The 19,583-nt window shown below is 43.6% G+C and overlaps 2 protein-coding genes across 2 annotated transcripts; one reads left to right on the forward strand and one right to left on the reverse strand.

The window, feature by feature from the left end:
- Positions 1–1,092: 1,092 nt before the first annotated feature.
- On the reverse strand, positions 1,093–19,437 carry vps8 (VPS8 subunit of CORVET complex). The gene is made up of 45 exons (XM_076163236.1): positions 19,281–19,437; positions 18,603–18,671; positions 18,342–18,472; positions 18,052–18,148; positions 17,924–17,956; positions 17,559–17,613; positions 13,152–13,276; positions 12,968–13,054; positions 12,450–12,517; positions 12,140–12,293; positions 11,996–12,055; positions 11,769–11,876; positions 11,293–11,373; positions 10,744–10,914; positions 10,487–10,561; positions 10,362–10,397; positions 9,886–9,976; positions 9,719–9,765; positions 9,517–9,606; positions 9,376–9,422; positions 8,800–9,022; positions 8,528–8,617; positions 8,324–8,375; positions 8,138–8,180; positions 7,905–7,977; positions 7,665–7,784; positions 7,283–7,354; positions 6,958–7,077; positions 6,351–6,407; positions 6,060–6,142; positions 5,792–5,876; positions 5,525–5,623; positions 5,271–5,360; positions 5,142–5,188; positions 4,919–5,063; positions 4,247–4,336; positions 3,917–4,087; positions 3,624–3,705; positions 3,349–3,431; positions 3,113–3,193; positions 2,861–3,030; positions 2,560–2,728; positions 2,382–2,435; positions 2,208–2,288; positions 1,093–1,739 (listed from the first exon to the last, which is right to left on the reverse strand). Exons 1-45 carry the CDS (start codon positions 19,350–19,352, stop codon positions 1,614–1,616), a joined length of 4,203 nt encoding a protein of 1,400 aa, XP_076019351.1. The 5' UTR covers positions 19,353–19,437; the 3' UTR covers positions 1,093–1,613.
- LOC143010737 (DELTA-stichotoxin-Hmg2a-like) lies at positions 15,319–17,178 on the forward strand. Its single transcript, XM_076163250.1, has 3 exons — positions 15,319–16,325; positions 16,430–16,521; positions 16,705–17,178. The coding sequence occupies exons 2-3, from the start codon at positions 16,454–16,456 to the stop codon at positions 17,129–17,131; spliced, it is 495 nt and encodes a 164-aa protein (XP_076019365.1). The 5' UTR covers positions 15,319–16,325; positions 16,430–16,453; the 3' UTR covers positions 17,132–17,178.
- Positions 19,438–19,583: the final 146 nt, after the last annotated feature.

Raw genomic sequence — 19,583 nt, forward strand, 5'->3', positions numbered from 1 at the left:
GCCTCAGAATTGGTAATCAGAAATCTGTTGGAACTTCCCAAGTGGCTTAATAGCAAATTTATCTTCATGACCTCCACAGTCCATTGGATGAAACCCAGAGCAGCTGTAGTTATAGATCGCTTTTCTCCAAAGTGCTATACAAAGACCTCACATTCAGCCATTCATACACACAGATGGAAGGGGCAGAGGCAACCAGGAGGAGCAGTTAGGGGTTCAGCTATGAGTTGGTCAAGAAAAGATAGTTTGTCAGCATCCACAGACCTGAAGTTGTGTGACTATAATGCTGCCTAAAATGCCAACACACGCAGGAAAACAGGTATGACACTGTGCCAAATGTTGCTGTCTGTGTCCAAGAATAAACACCCAAAAATCTGCTTCTTAGATGTAATTTTTGATCATCTGATTGTTGAAGGTAAAATGTGGCTGAATGTACGTAGCTGAAAAAAAAAAGAAATCCTCTCTTGGTGTCTCTTGGCAACAAAGGTGAAGATTTTTAGAGGCCGATTGAGAAAGAGACAAACGGTGACAATGACATGAGGCCACTGATCACACTGTGCCTATAATGCAGTTATAAGAACTGAACTATGGCAGGAGATAAAAATGTTCACAGTCAAGGTATTTAATCTGTCAGAAGACATTTTTAATGGCCGATCAAACAGTGAGTGATTGGCTGCTGTTAAAGATGTTGATGAAGACTACAAGTGTATTAAACAAAGTGAGTCACAAACAAAGACACTTTTATCTTCTTATTCATGAACTCAATGTGAGGGTTTATGTTGAATTCTATACTAACTTAATGCAGTTTGTATGCAGAATACAATATAACAGTTTACAATACTATTACTTTGTGCTCTATGGGTTAATGCCACCTATCTAAAGTCATTTTGTCACAGAATTGGAGGGGCGCCAATCAATAAAAGAAAAGAAGCCTTCATGATAAAAAGCTCATTTTGCTTTAATTTTGCTGTTATTGTAGAAAACAACCCAGCTAGATACACATCCATGTCCCAGCTGTAGGGGGCACTAGACTGACGACACTGGACAAACATTAAAACAAGTCATAGTAGAGATAAAAAAATATTTTCCTTAATGTAATAATAAGGGACCGGTTTATTTTTTTGTTTGCTATTCAAAGTCACCATATTAATATTACATTTAAGACAAATATTACATTTTTTTACCAGGTCTAAAAAATAGTGTTAAATAGACATTGTGAAACAGATTTTTTTCAATCAAGCATTATGGAAAATGACACAGCAACTGAATATTTTCTGATCCATAAAGTGCGATCATCACAACACAGAAAGCAAACGTGAAAACAATAACATTAATCTGAGCAGCTGAGAGGAGGATTCCTGTCGTATTCTTTGATTCGTCATCATTAAACCTACATGATGCGGCCGTTGCTTTGATTCACTGACACTGACTGAATATTTCATGGGTTTACTTTCAATGTCAATAAGCATTCAACTAATCCAAACAATGGACGGGGGTGCAGGAAATTACCAAAATGTCCAAAATGACCGATTGGGACAAAGAGAGACATGGACTCGTTTGTCTCATCTCCATCTTCTTACACGGTGCTGTTTCCTGTAGATGTGCTGCTGCTGCTGCTACTCTTCCACCAGCGGAGGAGGAGACAGTTTGAGCTGGAAAGTCTCCGTTCCTGATTGGGCAGGGATCAGAGGCCCCGCCCTCTCATTGCTATGGCAATGAGACAGCTCGGACAGGATGGACAACTGTGGCACCGGCAGAGAATACAATTAGCATGATACAAGATTCACCATCCCCCCCTTCACTGACTCAACTATCAATCCATTCAACATCCAGCCAGCGCTTGTGTTGTTCTGTTTGTGTGTTTGTGTTGTTCTACTGAGTGTTTGATTCACTGAGTGTGTGTGTTTTCGCTCTCTGTGTTCCTGTGTGTTTTCTGCATTCACAAAAATTTGTCCCTAAACTCATCACATATTGAATTTATTGTATTCATAGCTGCAATATCCAATCAAATCAAATTGGCTGGCTGTTATTGTTGTCAGAATGACCTCAAATCAAACTAAATACCTGAGGAATGTCTGGCGGCGTCTACACACCACATCCCACAATGCTGGAACAGTTTGCCCGAACAACTTTTCTGCCAATATTCTGCAATCTGTGTGAAAGGGGCTTTTGTGTCTGCCAGCTGTGTGTGTGAGAGTGTGTGTGTGTACCCGTGAAGGTCCTCTGTACAGTGAGCGGAGCTGGTCCCACGACTGCTCCTGCTGCAGGTCCAGCGTCGCTTCAACAAAAACCTGAGGACAAACGTGTTCCGTGTCAGTAATGATCGCATGACGCATGTTCACATCAGAATACACACCGAACAATAACAACCAAAACAAACGCACCCTTTTCCCATCAACCTCTGCTCCTGCGTCATGATGCAGAGATGTAACACGAGTCTGAGAAAAGAAAAGTGAAGGTGAGTTTGGTGTAAGATGGAAGAAACCAAACAGCTCAGACCTGAACTGCAATCACACACACACACACACACACACACACACACACACACACACACACACACACCTGTGCGAGGGATGTGCTGCGGCCTCTCTTTCCTTCGCCCGCAGTTCCCGACCTCCCTCCCTGATTGGACGAACATTTGTAGCAGCTCCAACGTTGCAGCTGGTTTGACGTGAGGCTTTGCCCGCTGCCCTTCTCCTGCAGGCACTGGAAGTGGTAAAGGTGGCCGCAACTGACACACACACACGCACAGACGCACACACATAAACTCTTAACTTCTTTGATTACAGATTCGTAGTAAGTGAACATGAACGACAGCTTCACCGAGCTGCAGGTCTTCAATGTGGCCACCAGGGGGAGTTACCTGAACACAATGATCTCCTCAGCTGAGGCCTGCCTCCTCTTGTACTGTTGGAGGCAGATGTTGCAGTGGTCCTGACGTGGGTGGAGCCCCCTGGTGACGGCAGCTCGCAGGTGAGCCAGGGACCAGTGGAGGTCGTGGTTCAGTAGACTGGTAGTGGTTTCCAGCAAAGTCTTCAGAAAAAAAGCGTCATTTTTTAATCTTGTTTGTCTGCTGCACAGAAATCTGACTACACACACACACACACACACACACCTGTTCATAGGTAAACGTGTCCAGCATGCCCAGAATAAGTCCTTGGATCTCAGCCAGCTTTCCTTTTCCATAAACAGGATCCTGAACACACACAAACATGCAGGAAAACACCAGGAACATGAATGAATACTGATGAAGAGGATCAAAAAACATCTGACGAACTTTTTAGACTGTAATAATGATCACTTATCACACACACACACACACACACACACACACACACAGAGTGGTCTGACCTGCAGTATTCGCTGGATGATGGCAGGCAGAGGAATAAAGCTGCTCATGCTGTTCAGAACCTTCATCGTTAGTTCCTTCAACACTAACACACACAAACACACACATGCACACTATCATCATCATCATCATCATCATCGTTTTACTGTGCTCTCTTTACCGAATAAGATACATTTTAGTGTCATCTCTTTTATACGTGTAAGTGAAGCAGTGTGTGTGTGTGTGTGTGTGTGTGTGTGTGTGTGTGTGTGTGTGTGTGCGCGTGTGTGTCTGTTACCCTCAGACGTGTGTTTTCCAGTGGATCCTTTCAGTTGTTTCTGAGACGCCATCATGGCCTCCAGCAGTGGAAACCACAGACCCTGGGAGAGGGAGAGGAGTGAAACACACACACACACACACACAAATAGAGGTTGGTTTAGGTTGTAGCCCGAACTAAATTATAACATTAAGGTGTCACATGATGAGATCGACCAATCACATCCTTGTTGTTGGACCACAGGAGGGAAAAACAGCAACACGAGGTGCGCGCACACACACACACACACACACAGACACACACTCTCTCTCTACCTCTCTCTGTGATTGGCCGAGGTTCTGAGAGCTTCGCTGACACAGAGCGATGATTTCATTTAATGAGCCTTCAGCATTCCTCACTGCCGACTTTCTCTCCTCGTCTTCATTCCCTCCGTCACTTCCTGCTTCGCTCTGAGGAGTGAGGACGCTCAGTTTGTCCTTCAACGTCTTCAGAGAGACACAAGAAAGGCAGATGAATGACTGACTGGTGAGAATGAGAGAGTCATGTCTCTGTTGTGACAGGATTTAGAAAGGTGCTACGTAAACAAACCTTACTTTACGTTACTAATATACTACTTTGTAAACCCAAGTCAGACGTGATTTCACCTTTAGCAGGACAGTAAACGCTCCGTGTGCGTCTCCTTTCCTCTCCAGCAGATAGGCTGTAGCCTCATTATGCTCGTACCGCTCTGAGATCTGGTGACAGAGGGAAGAGAAACATTACGCTCAGACTATTTTCCATTCAGATTCACATTCAGAAAGCTTCAACTCAACATTTTTGTTTTTCTGACTCATCCATAAAGATGTTCTACTTCCTTCCTTTCTAACTTTGACCCAGCAGTTATACTAAAGGTGAAGTGTTAAAGATGACAAACACCTTTCAAAGGCAAATGAATCGTGTGTGTGTGTATGTGTGTGATTATGTGTATATGTATGTGTGTGTGTATGTATGTGTATGTATATGTGTGTGTGTATGTATGTATGTACGTATGTATGTATGTATGTGTGTGTGTATGTGTGTGAATGCATGTATGTGTGTGTGTGTGTGTGTGTGTGTGTATGCATGTGTGTATGCATGTGTGTGTGTGTGTGTGTGTGTGTGTGTGTGTGTGTGTGTGTGTACTACGTGTACGTGTGTGGTGTCTGTGTTCCTCTCTCTCCCCCGATTGCTTGGTGTTCACCCTGGCTGCTGATCTCCACTTATTCCTCATCTGCCGTCAAGAGAGCCTCATCACAGGTAACCAAACTTCCACACACACACCCACAAACACTCTGTACCTGAATGGCCTCCTCCAGTCTGTACTGCTGCGAGGTCTGGAGGAACGCCATGAGCTGTTGAGGGGCAAAGCGGCTCAACAAGCCCAGCTGGAGCTCGTGGAGGTCATGCTCCAAGGTCAGGACGGGCCCTGACTGATGGCTGTCCCTGCAAAAGAGAGAGGAGAGCTGAGGTTGAGCAGCTGGGAGGAGGTGAGGCGTCCACAGCAGCTAAGATGATACCTACTTGGGTTCCAGGAGGCAGCCAAGGAACCTGACAAGCAGCTGTTCATCCTGCAGGGGAGAGGGGGAGGGAGAGGTTAGAACACACTACCACTCAGTGTGTGGGATTAAAGATAAATCAGGAGAGCCTCACCTGGAGCTGAGAGATGATTGGTCGCACCTCATCAGAGAAATGAAACGTCACCAGGTCAGCTGACCTGCTGGGGTCAAGAGCCACCAGCTCCTGTTGACGGAAATGCAATCATGTCAGTCTTCTACTAGCTCTGTAATTATAGACTGAGCGTTCATAAATAAAAGGAAGTTGCGGCCTTTGACCCGTGTGTGTGTGTGTGTGTGTGTGTGTGTGTGTGTGTGTGTGTGTGTGTGTGTGTGTGTGTGTGCAGTCACCTGTATGTGCTGCAGCGTTTTGTCTCGGACACTCTGCTTCTCCTCGGGGCCGTAACCAGGCATGGACAACAGATTGTGGATGTAGCTGAAGATCTCCACCTGACACACACACACACGGGCACACACACACATTAAAATGCACATGTATAAATAATCAAAGACAGATTCATTGTAATGCATACAGCTTAATTAAAATGAAATGTTAAGTACTCGTTGTTAGATGTGTGTGTGTGTGTTTGAGTGCAAATGAGTGAGGTTGTGTGTTACCTTTCTCAGTGGGTCTCTAAGGTAACACTCCATGATTTTGTCATGCTGATTTTTCTTCTCATAGAGAAATTCACAGATCTGGAAACTACAATCAGTAAAGAATTATCATTAGTTAAAGAAGACAGATAGGAGGGCAGACAGACAGGAGGACAGACAGACAGACAAGAGGGGCAGACAAATAGAGAGGTGGACAGACAGACAGACAGGAGGGGAGACAGAGAGACAGGAGGGCAGACAGATTTCTATATTTTCTTAACCAGTGACTCACAATTCAGCCTTCTCTGCCAGAGCCAACAGCCGTCCTTCATCAAACTGGACCACACCTCCAACCTGTAGCAGCTCCAGCAGAACCTACACAAGAAGGTACCACCATGTTACCACAAGGGGAATCTGTTCCTCTGTTAGTCAGTAATCTCTTATGTGTGGTGTGGAAGGAGGAGAAGGAGAAGGAGGTAATATTCTCAGCAATTCCTCCTGCGCCACAATGTTTGCTGGATATGAACTGTTTGTCATTTTCAACTCTTCGCGTTCACAGTCGCTATGAGTGTGTTTCACCCACCTGCTGCCTCTCTGTGTGTCGAGATTCATCATCTGGACTGCACAGGAACTCCAGCACCTATAGAGGCGATAAGGACAAAGGTGAGGATGTTCACAAGGACGCAATCAGCACTGTGAGTCAAGGTGTTACTGCTCTTCCTCTTTCAGATCGGCACTTAAACGCAAGCGATGTTTCTCGTGTATGAGACACCGCTGTCCCTCCTTGCTTTGTTTAATCTCACTCTGACAGGAAAATGGTCGCCTTTCACCTCTCACCAGTAAAGCTGTCAGTTTAACTCTGAACAGATTCTTCCTCACCCACCGCTCACCTCCTGCTGTGTCAAGAAATGCTAATTTACGACAACTCTGGAGACACACACCCACTCCTTCAAGGGACTCGTGAGGAAACACAATCAGGATCATAGGACACACGTATTAAGGGTTAAAGACTTTGGAGTTGGGAGAGACTCTGGACTAAAAGACGGTAATGCTATTAAACTCACACACACACACACACACACCCACACCCCCCCCCCCCCCCCCCCCCCCCCCCCCCCCCCCCGCCCACACACACACACACACACACAAGAAGAGACATATTCTTTATTACATACTGTATCACCGGGTACCTGGTCGAACAGTTTCCTGTTGACAAACAGCGTGTTGTCAGGCTTGGCCAACTGGCGTGCCAGGAAGGTGAAGAGGCCGCCCACCTGGGAGGGAGTAAAGTCTGCGTTGTCCACCATCACCTAGGTAACCAACAATTATATTATTAAGAACAGGTGGAGGAAGGAAAGTACAACCACTGTGGTCTAAGATTGGCGAGTAAAATGTAGACCTGCTACTCTATGGACATTCTGTCAGACAAAGGTGAATGAGATGCTGCACTATTGGTTGATTCGGTCACACTGCTGGAATAACATGATCACAAAGGTAAGGTCAAACAGGATTTACCTTTAGTAAGATGTCCACGACTCTCTGCTGATACTCCAGGGCCTGCTTGTCATTCTTAAAGTCTTCAAACGTCTACGACAAAGGATAGTTAAGGGGGAAAACACAACATAATCTTACTTTGTGCTGCACATCCATCAGCTGAGTACAGTTACTGAGTAAACAGACTACATTGCAGTATGAGTCACACACACAGATGGTGGATTTGGTGGATTGTAGTGTCAGAAAGTCTCTCTCCCTTAAATGTGACATTCATTTCTCTTATTTGAATAGATGCTGTTTTTAATTGTATGAAGAATGACATGGAAAATAAAGGGACCTGAGTGTGATGTTCAAGTGTGTAAATAAGTAAAGGTAACAGTTAGTAACTTCCTGTTCATCTCACCATGGCCAAGACGTTGAGGAACTCTCGGGTGTCAAAGTGGAGGAGCGTGCGAATGAAGGGAAAAACCTCCTCCCCCTCCGAAGAGTCGGCTGAATGAAGACGGATCAGGAACTCAAAGACCTTCAGACAGCGCACAAAAGCACACAAAGTCAACCAGGAACCACACACACACATTCATACAAACACAAACACCACAAATGTCTCCTAGTGGTCGATCATGTACCACACATATTAACATACCTGGTTCTTGACTTGAACAACAAGGTCTGGAGGAATATCTCCCAGTGGATAGGCCCGTCCTGCCAAACTGCAGCTACACACACACACACGCACACACACACACACACAATGAGAATTCTGATTGATTTTACAGAAGTAGCATCTACTCCTAAACCTGTAAACGCTACCATTTTATTTTAGCACATGATGTCTGCACCACTGTAAGATGCCCGATCAAAGTGTGTGTGACCTACCTGATGTACACCAACAGCTTGTTTCCCATCACCACCTGCTCGTCTGTCCGAACAGGAAAGACACAGGCACAGATTTAGGGTTTGGCAGAGCTTTTAAAAGACAACAAGGAGATCTTTTTATTTTGTGTCATGCTTAAATATGACCCTCAAAGTTGAAATGGTTGAAGCTGTGATGAAGTCACTCACCTGTCAGAGGCCTCCCCTCTCTCAGCTGGGGACCGATCTCTGCAAAGAGTTTCTAGAATACAACAAGGAGGACGATCATTTCAAAATCAGCTGCTCCACCGGCGAGATACAAATGAATCATTAATCGAACACATCAGCTTTTTAACGACGATGTGATGTGTGTATGCGTGTGTGTACTCGTGATTTTGGGGGGGGGGAAATTACCTCCATAGGTGTAATGTAGTCGTTCATGCCGCTGTTGAAGACGTAGATCATAGCATCGTAAAGTTTGTTCTCCCAACACACTTGAACCACCTGTACACAAACAAACACACACACACACACACAAACACACACACACACACACACACACACACACTATTTTAGTTATGGAATAGCTTTCTGTAATCTTCAAGAACAAGAACAAGAACAAGAACATCACACTCACAACTCATTCCTTACTTAATGCTATAATGTTGTGCAGTACAGATACACACCTGCTGTATGTCCAGGCTGGTGATGTCAAGATGAACTATGCATCTCTCCAGGCTTTCCATCATACCGTTGCCGTGGTAATGGGCGAGCAGGTCCTTCATGATGGGTGTGGTCAGGTGGCCGAGGCGATCCGTGACAATGTACGACTCCAGCGACTCCAAGAAGACTCCCTTAGCAACCACATTCTCAGCCAGCTGGGTGTACAACTGGTTGAACAGCAACTCACTGTACACAAAACACACACATATTACTACAAATGCACCTGGCTGAACTAGACATAAATGTGCATAAAGTGATACACAATCCATTTAGAGGATTTAAAACAACATGGCTCCTTTGGTGTTACTATTTAAGTCTATGTTCAATAAGGAAAACGTGAATAAAATCATTGTGTGATGGAGGAAACAATTGGCGGACAGCTGGGCCTTGGCAGAGGTATGCTCTCTCTGGTTCACTTGGCTTTTATTGCTTTGTATCTGCAGCTCTCAACATCGTGTCACGCTAAAAGGTTCATTCGAAAACGTAACTCTTAACTCTTGAGACTCCTCAGCAGTTGTGTGTTTGTGTGTTTGACTTACGCCTTTTGTAGCAACAGACAATAATCCACAAGGACGGGAACCACATCCTGAAACACACAGACACACACAGAGACCTAATCAAGCAAACCAAATCAAAACAGAGACTAAAATCTAAACAATGGCCTCCATAGGTCATCTTACATGGAAATGTTGCTCCAACACTTGGATCTTGCCTTGTTCTGGGCACTTCCTCAAAGAATGCTCGGCAAACTGAAACAGAATCTCTACCATCTGCACACGCGGACACACAAGCACGCACCAGCACACACATACACACAGGACGTAAGTTCAGACATGAGGCACCATCAGTGTGAGGAGCACTGACAGATGAATAGGATCTGACCTTGTCGGTTATCATTCCTTTCCTTTTGGCGGGATCTCCGGTCAGACCTGGTGCAAAGACAATGTGATGGATCAGAAAGATTTTGAAGCGTAATCAGAAGAAGAGTTTTAACAAATACCCTTAATCTAAAGTCTCTGTAGTTCACAGGCACAGTGTGATGTACCCACCAAGCACAGCTTTGGCAGTTCCCTCATGGAAGGACCAGGCTAGAGACAGAGCCTCAACAAAATGCTCCTGCTTCAGGAGACAGTCTAAACGCTGGACAGAGAGAGAGAGAGAGAGAGAGAGAGAGAGAGAGAGAGAGAGAGAGAGAGAGAGAGAGAGAGAGAGACAGAGAGAGAGAGAGAGAGAGAGAGAGAGAGAGAGAGAGAGAGGTTATAGTGAGACACAAATACAATGATATCCTGCCTGACCACTTACAGTCCATAAATTTACATTTTCTCATTGGGAGGACGCTTTTATCCAGGTCGATGTACATATAAGATTTAAATACAGCAAATAAAGGATCTAGTGGGAGTCTAGTAGGAGAGTAGAGTTTAGAGTGAGTGCCATGAAGCTAAGTTTTAGTCAGACAGGACATACTGTAGGTGTCAAGAGTTTCACTATCCAATGTTGCACGGATACAACGCGATTATCTACATACCTCCCTCCAGCTCCTCAGAGTCATAATGTGAGCTGACTGGAAGACAAAGGAAACGAGAGGAAATGTGATTGCAGAGTGAGAAACGAGTGAGAAACAAGAAACGCTTCAGACTAAACGGCACACACCTTTGTGCCCAGGTACACAATCTGTCCTGCGTAGCTGGAGACTGACTGGTAACAGGCTTTTTCTCCCACTAAAGCCTGTTAGACACACACACACACATTACATGTAAAAAAATCACAGTTATGAGAATACATCCACTCATGACAAGATCATCAATCAGACGGAATTAAATCTACATCACATAAAACTACAGTGTCCTCAGAATCCACGATTGCTGAGTGAAGCCTCTCCTCTCCTCTCTTTTCCATCGACCCCTTACCAGAGCCTGGGAGACGTTTCCTCCTGTGGCCAGCGATTTGAAATGTCGGCTGTTGTAGACGAGTTGCACTTGGTCCAGATCCAGAGTCTCCAAAACCTCCTGACTGGGCCGGTCTACAACCTGCAGCTTCTCGTGGCTGTCGACCAGCACCAGAGTCCGACTGTTAATCCACTGCGGAGACACAAAGCGACGGCACAGAAAGACACAGATTTACATTTGAGCTGGACTGAGGTTGACCCAGAATATTCCATAATGCCGACATTGTCTGTTTCATTTACAATCAAGTCAAAGAAAGTGTCACATATCAGGCTGTCGTACATTTAAAAACAGTAAACAAACCAAACTGCTCTGCTTTGACACAGGTTGTGCAGCTTCCCTCTTATATTACTTCATTCACAATAACATCGCAGATTAGATAACAGACTGATCAATGATTGTTTGTCCACCTTCAATCACTGTCGCACCAGCCTAACAATCAATAATCGATCAACTGTTAACTCCTCTTGGGGATCGGTGTGAATAGTAGTAAGTAAAGTGCTGTGGACTCACACTCAGGCTGATGATGTCACAGCTGAGATGGAGTTGTCTTTGTTTGATGACATGGATTGTCCCCGTCTCCTCCTTCTTGACCTGAACAAATAACAGTATACAGGGTTGAAGACTTTTCAAACTACTCAGATAGTTTGCACCTTTTTGAGCAGATACTGTATGAGCAAGCAACCAGCAAAGGAACTCAAGTCCGCTTATGCTCTTATCTTATCTCATCTTATCTGGTACCAAGTTAATCCCAGCGGAACCGTCTCCCAGATACACCAAATGCCTTTGTTGGTTTAGTTTGACCCACTTTGGGAAGAGTTATACTGACTTTGATTGAGTGACATTTAATTCTTGTTGATTTGAGATGTTCCTAAAGCAAATACTTCTCTTTCTGTAACTATTCACGGCAGTCTGTACTCTTTGTAGATCCTGTGTGTGTGAACAGTGTGTGTGCTCCATGTGAGGTGAGGCATCAGGTGAGTGCATACCAGGAGGAAGTGGACCGTGTCTCCTTTGCAGAAGGCGAGCGTCGGGTTCATGGTTTTCTGAACCGGAACAAACTGCCAGGCCAGCTGGGGAACACTGGATGGATCAGACTGGAGAAAACAAACACAACACCAAAAGTGAAAACTCTGCAGTGTCCTCTAGTCGTTCCACCTTAAACGCGCGCTGTTCTTTCATTCATCACTTGAATATAAGAGGCTGACAGACACACCTTGCTATAGGGAAACGTCATCCAGACTTTCAGGGAAGGTTTCAGTCCAATAACCAGAATCTGAAGAGATCAACGACAAAGACACACTCAGTAATCTCAAGAACGTTACCTATTTAAATAAAGACTTGACCAACTGTACCACACCTTTGTGAGAGAGGCCATAGCCAGCAGAGAGTAGTGTGTGATGGGATGGTCTTTGAAGTCTGGAGGAGCATGAAGAGGTTCAATACAGCAAACCTCTCCTTTAGAGCCACTGAAGAGACATCTAGAGTCACAGGATCGCATCCCCATCACTCTCCTGCACGGAAAGGACACACATACCATCAGTTAAAGACAAATCAAACATCCTACAATCTGCCACCAGTTTCTATTTTCATACCCTGAGCTAAATCTGAAGAACAATCTATGAGACAACTGAACACAATAAAAGCAGTACAGAAATGTATTTGTTTACCTGAATGCCAGTTCAAACACGGATCCTCCGCTATCATTGCACACAGCAAGGGTTGGGTCGTCTGTGAACTGCAGAAAAAGACAAAGAACGATGAGACAGGAAGATGGTCGAAGATAAAAAGCCAAGTGGGATCTTATCTTATTTATCTTGTGAATGAAAATGATAATAATGGTTTGTGGCTCTTTTTATGAGCAAGAAATGAACATGAATGAAGTCAAGTGGAGCAGAGAGATAGATGGAGAGAGGAGAAACGGCTGAGAAGTGTTTACTTTAGTTTTCTTATCTTATATTGTGAGAATTTAATTTGAAATATTAAGGAAAAAGAAACTAATGAAGGCAACTTAAATATGATGCATTAGAGGTAAAGTACAGTTTTTGAATAACATTTGGATTGTGTCATACGCCATCGTCTTCTGGATCTACTGGGAAAACTACAGATGATAGAGATAGAAAGAAACTATAAGAATTCCTTGGATTTCTCGTGAACTTTTCCATCTGTGTGTGTGTTTGCGTTGCACCTTGACATGCAGTATAGCCGTTCCTGGAGGGTGGGCGTCTGTGATGGTTCTCAGAAGCTTCCCATTGGCTAGATCCCACATGGTAATCTGTCGAGTCCAACAGAGAGACAAGGTATACGTGTGCCAACTTTTAGTCATGAGGTAGCGGCTGCTGCTCAATCAAAAACAATTATACAAGTAATACCTGTCCTTTGGCAAAGCCGCAGAGGAGTCGCGAGCAGTCATGGTTGATGCTGATGGCCGAGACAGCTCCGAACTCGGCCCCGGTTGCCGTGGTACCCAGACAAAGACGCAGAGCCTGATTTGAGTCTACAGAAAATGAAGATGAGCATTAATCTACAAATACAGATTCATTTCAAAACAGGCGTTTGTTACTTGAAAATGAGAAATCCCAAGGTTTCCCAACATTCCAGTTTAGCAAAGAGCAAGCAAACTCAGAACCTGCGGCAAAATGCTTAATCCCTGCAAACAAAAAAGGCTCCAGAAGCGAGAACAAGACGAGCAAATCAAAAAAAAGAGCACATGCACACAAATAAGTAACACTGACAACTCGTCAGCCATGACAAACCTCCAACCAACAGCATACGGAAACAGGAAGTTCATACCTTTTCCTGTATGGCCATCATGATGACAGCAACAAAAAGAAACAAAGGTCAGACCTAATCTAAATGCACACGGAGCAGCTGCAGCCAAAATCACTCACACACACACACTACATCAAAAACACTGCAATGGTTTGTTTCATATGTTACGTGTCATTTTAGATCTATATATACAATCACAAATCTTTCTGCGTGTGTCGCTTTCCTCCACATTTCTCAAAACACATGCATGCATATACACACAGGGTACAATGGGAGTTAATTCAGTGAAGCGTTTTAGTAAAAGAACACATAAATGAATAACTTTCGTCCACAGTGAAGATGTTATGATCCAGATTAAGACCACAACATGGTATTTGACTTAAAAAGCATTACAATTTCACATTCGACGACAGTTCAGTACGACAAACGAAAGCAAAAAAAACAGCAAACTGAACATTAATGTTTTTTGGAGTGGTGATGTTGATGTACACACTGTTCCTCTGACTGTGCGGATGTGTGTCTCTCACATCAGCATCGATCAGTATCTTAAGTACCTCATCCCACTTCAGAACAAAACGCAAGTAAGTCACTCCTTTGTCATTTTTCATGTCACAAATGTGTCTGATAGTGGTTTCGAAACATCAATCACCTCCTGTAGGTTTGTTAAGAGATCAATACTTGCGGTAAAACTGTGTATTGTTATCATAAGATGAAAATGTGCTATTTCCATGAAGTGACACAGCTGAGGATGACATTATTGCTGTTTCTGTTGGAAGGATGTAGTGAGGATTTCAACAAATTCTATACACTGTAGCTTTAAGACACAAACTTACACTTGTCTCATGTCACTACTTTACATTTCCTCGACTCTCCTGAGTGTCAAGGAGTGTGTTTATATTATTTTCCATTCGCTTCTTAGGTCAACACTACTACACAGAGCTTAATGTATGGATTTTAATTGTAATCTATATATAAATACACATGTATATCACTCACACAGTAAAGTGGAAAGAGTGATTGTCAACAGATTATGAACAAGTGAGTCCTTAGATGATTGTTTATTAGATTTTCACATTCTGCTTTTGTTAATGAAGCGGTAGATGATGTCATTATGCTCATAATCTATTCATCAAGCTGCTTCATCTGCTCATGCTGTGAGGCCCTGCTCAGATTGTTTGATCACTGCATTCACACTGTGTGACTCATGTTTATTTACAGGGAGGCACACAGAGCGAGTAATCTGCAGGTTTTGTCTTGCTGTGTCTGCATAGTAAGTCAAAAGGATTGTTAATAGACAGTATGGGCTCTAGAGGGATAACGTCAGCATTTGAACACACTCCCTCCATTCTACTTCATCAGCCTTTACAAAGAGTTTCAGACTGGCTGTATCCTGGATGGCATGGCAGTGGCACCGAATTGCTTAGTTCTGATTGGCTGGTGATGTTGGAGGTGAACGCCCAGCACATAAAAGCTCAATCACAATCCTTCAGCCTCTCCACCAGGAACACAATACAGGTTCTGATCCCTCCACAGGAATAAGACATTTCAACAAAATCAACTGTATTCAGCATCTGAAGTCTCTGATCCTTTCAATACGCAAATGTAGTGAAGTCAAGAGAAGTTTATTTGTACAGCCCAATACTGCATACAATCAAAGGAAAGTAAATCAATTGCAATTGGACTTGCTGGTAAAGGATTGAATTGATTGAATTGATTTAATCGACTAATCAGGAGTAACAGTGACTACGACTCCACAGAGGTTAAACCCTGGGAATCTCCACCTGTCTGCCAGAACTGAAGAAGCCTTTTGAGTGAGAGGTGAAACATCTTCAAGCCTTCACCTGTAAGTCCAGTTGCCTAAGAGTTACTTTCCTTGGATGCCATGACCTGGATGACTGAGAACCTTCACATACTGCATTAGATGTCTCAAAGGGCTGAAGAGTACACACACAACAAAAAGGTCTATGAACAGAAGAGCAAACTCATTCACCCATACACGTTGCCTCTGGCCACTTCAGAACAAGATCCAAGACTCTGAAATGGCTTCAGACTAAACCTTAATGTGTACACAGTGAAAACTATACAGTATTTCCTCTTTGACAGACAGTATAGTACAACATAATTATTATTGTTAGTTTTATAATAAGATCAGTGATAAAGATAAAGACAATATATTTTCAGTCAAGCCTGGATCAAAAATGTACAATTTACATTTACATCATTGTGAGAAAGTACCCTGCAAAACCATCATCAATAACAATCATAATCACATATCAATAACACAAGCTGTTCCCAATAAAAAGACTTAATTTCTTCAAAGAGCCGCGCACCTGAATCCAATCAGTGATCAGATTTCGGTGTTTTGCACAGTTGCGCCTTCAACACTAATCGCATAAACACTATTCCTATTCCATGAACTAATTGCTGTCCTCAGATGACTTTGTAACACGCGTGTGTGCACTTTGCTTCTTCATCACACCCTGTACAAATAAAGAAAGAAAAAGGCCTGAAGCTCTTTCTGATGCAATCAGCCTGATCCAATCATGTAAGGTGTGTGCTAAGCTGATAAGGGTGTGGGCCTGCTGATGTAGAGAGGGAACAGTGGCGTAAAAGAACCGATACTAGACTGGAGATAAGGAGGGAGTCATCTGGAAGGGGTTGCGGTCCTTGATTAGCTGCATCAATAAAAAGGCTCAGTGCATGCTGGGATATTTCTACATCGCTTTCAACCTAGAACCTCTCTGCTCTTAGGAGTACCATCATAATCCGACACGGTGAGTACTCATTCTTCAATTCATGTAGATTAATTAAATAATAATGAAATGCAGCAGCTTTGATGATGATGATGATGATGATGGTGGTGGTGTCCTATCTCCAGGTCTGCCCAGCACACTGCATCATCATGGTTCACCGCCATTGCAACGTTGAGATCAACAACTGTTCTGGCTACTACACTCTTTGCAACGCAAGGTAACGCTATATTCAGAAAACTGCAATTACAATTTTTTTTGGGCACATTTTGACACTATTTGTATGCGATAGTGACTCAACTATTTGTTTGTGTTTGAAGTTTATGCATCGGTGAGCACAGAGACTAGTTTTTAGTTTTAGTAAGCCAATTTCTAAGTCAATCTCGTGCTTTTGTGTACGCAGGGTTTTCACAGAGAGTGGCAACTGTGACGTCCCACTGCCGCCCATGGTGGAAACCAACGGCAACGCCAGTGGAATGTTCAACAAGGTCACCGGCGCTGCCACCGGAGCTGTCGGCGTCTTCACCTACGACTTGTTCAACGGCGAAATGAACGACTACAACCACGTCCTGGCTGTCATGTACTCAGTCCCGTACGACCGGATGCTCTACTCCAACTGGTTCGCCGTGGGAATCTTCGACAAAGGCAACGACTGCGACTACAACCTTTATGACATTATGTACAACGGAACAGAAAATAATTTCGTAAGAGCGAAGGCCGACGGCTCCAGTATTTCCTTCGAGGGGGATTACGTTATTGCCAGTGCGTCAATGTCAGACGATGGTGAAGCTGTGCTCAAGGTAGATATCACTGATGTGGGCATGTATTGAGTCAATAAAATATAACCGCACCCGATCTCCACCGACCGCTGCTTCAGTTTCATCTTTTCATGCTGACCTGAATCCATTAATAAGTACAGAATGCACACGATTGTTGAGGATTTAGGGGATAATTTGATTGATTGATTGTCTATTAGAAACCAGAACCTAAACATTGACCTGCCCCGTGATATTAGAAGAACAGTGTGACATTAAGTGAGTCAGAGATTATTACATTTTGTTTTTAAGTCTTTAAACAATAGACAAAAAAACATAGCAGGAGAGTATAAGTGAGTGACTGAGTGATCCAATGCTGATAAGAAAAGTCTACAGACATTAAATCTTTATTTTCTACTGATGCGATCTGATAAAACGGGAAAATGTGGTCGTATTGACTTAAGCCAGCTGTATGTGTAGAGGGAGGAAGTCAACAACTCACCAAACACAAGAACCAGACCATGAGACGTTCCCACGGCGATGACCCCTGACACTGTCTGAACACAGAGCAGCACACACATTAAAAAGGACAAAGGTATTAAAGTGAAAGTTTGATGATAAAGAGTTTGGACATATCATCTTAAAGTATCACATTAAATAAGAAAGAAAAACAAGTCAATTGACCGATGATATCAACCATCAGAATCTATTATTGTTTCATTAGAGTTACATTTTAAATCAATGTCTTCCTGCATCTGACCAGAAGACGCACTGTCTCAAGAACTGATCTAGGGAGGTAAACGCTCCGGATTTCAGAATAAGAGCTCCAAACAAAGCCCAGTCTGAATAAAAGCTCACTATACTCACTATAGCTGTTGGTAGTCCAGCATCCACTTTGTCCTGAAAGCACACACACACACACACACCCATAAGTTAAACCAAAATTATACAGAAAAATACTGGGTTCCTTGTGTGTGTCTATGTAGATGTCTTACAGCAGCAGAGATGATCTGAGCAGAGATCCCCTTCAGCAGACTGCGCCGGAGAACTGGACCGTGAACTGTTGTATTCAAATCCACAATCCTCCTCTTCCTTCACACGCACACACAAACACACACACACACACACAAAGAAAGAAAGTTAGTATGGCTACAGCTTAGGTTGTTACCAAGCCATTTTTGTGTTTTAGAATTAGAACCAGGGCCATGCAGATGTTGGTTTGTGTGAAGGTTAGTGATTGTGCTTAAGGTCAGGTGTTCTGTTCGGTGCTTTTGTGTGTCCTTGCCGTTTGAGGTGCACCGGGTCTCCGCTGTCAGAGCTCGCTAGAGACGACGTGTCGCATGAGTGAGCATCAATATTGTCTGTGTTCAGCACACAAGTGTCCTCCAGCACGAACGGCTCATCTTCATCCTCCAGCTGCAGACATCAAGGGCGACAAAACCAACACATTCAAGCTTGGAAACACACTGCTTATTGTTATTGTTTTCTCTGTGTGTGTGTGTGTGTGTGTGTGTGTGTATGATCCCCGACAGTAAAGTGTGCTGACCTCATTGAGGATGCTCTCCAGGGTGGGAGGTGTGTCCACTTGTGGAATGTCAAACTCCTTATCATCGATCTAAGAACAGGAAAAACAGGACAAAACAGTGCACAGCAACATTACATTACAGGAACTAGTTTGTCAATATAAACAATTCCTGCTTGTAATCTATCAATTTATGACACCTCAAGTTCTTACATACAGCAAAACAGAGCAACCATGAAGCTATACGTGTTTGCAGGACAGAAAAGTGATGAAAGTGAATGAACTATCATTTGTTTTGCAGGGGAGTGGCATGCCAACAGTTTCAGAGCAACAAACACATATAAACGTAATGTTCACGTTATAATACTGTTACATTTCTGTTTTGACGTAAAAAGTCAACTTTTAAACGCTCTGCCTTCTTCTTCTTCTGACGTATTTATGGTTCATAGCGTTTCTAGCCTCCATTGTTTGTAAACACGAATGAATCACGTGATTTCTTTTCGACTGATTTGTGAGCCATATTTTGAAAGACTGGGCATTCATATCACTAAACGATATGATTAGAGCACTAATTGGCCATTGTTTATCTATCATACATTATAGTATATATTAAAAGTCGTTTAGCAGCGGAAAGAGGAAGAGCGCCGGAAGTGTCAGTGTTAGCGGCGCACAGCGATTTTCAGTCTGTTCGGACTGTCTCACCGTGTCCACTTCCATCAGATTGAGCTGAGAGGACGAGGACAGGAGGCTGTCGGCGTCTGGGGATTCCGACATCTCCCCTTCTTTCTTCTACGTCTTTTCCCTCCTCCAGCTCCTTCTTCGATAGCTGCTTCTGCTTGTTTGCCTTGTTTTCTTCTGCTGAGACGCCCAATAACTGTGTGCGCTCCACCGCCATCTTGTGGACTGGAGTGCAAGTGAAGCTCCCAAACATTTAACGCCCTCTGCAGCATTAGTGATTCTTATTGTTTGTTACAGTTCACAGTCTTCATCACTTTATATTTGGAC

This window comes from Genypterus blacodes, unplaced genomic scaffold (assembly GCF_046128005.1).
Source record: "Genypterus blacodes isolate CSIRO-AG114 ecotype Tasmania unplaced genomic scaffold, CSIRO-AGI_Gbla_v1 ptg000012l_1, whole genome shotgun sequence".
Lineage (NCBI taxonomy): Eukaryota > Metazoa > Chordata > Actinopteri > Ophidiiformes > Ophidiidae > Genypterus > Genypterus blacodes.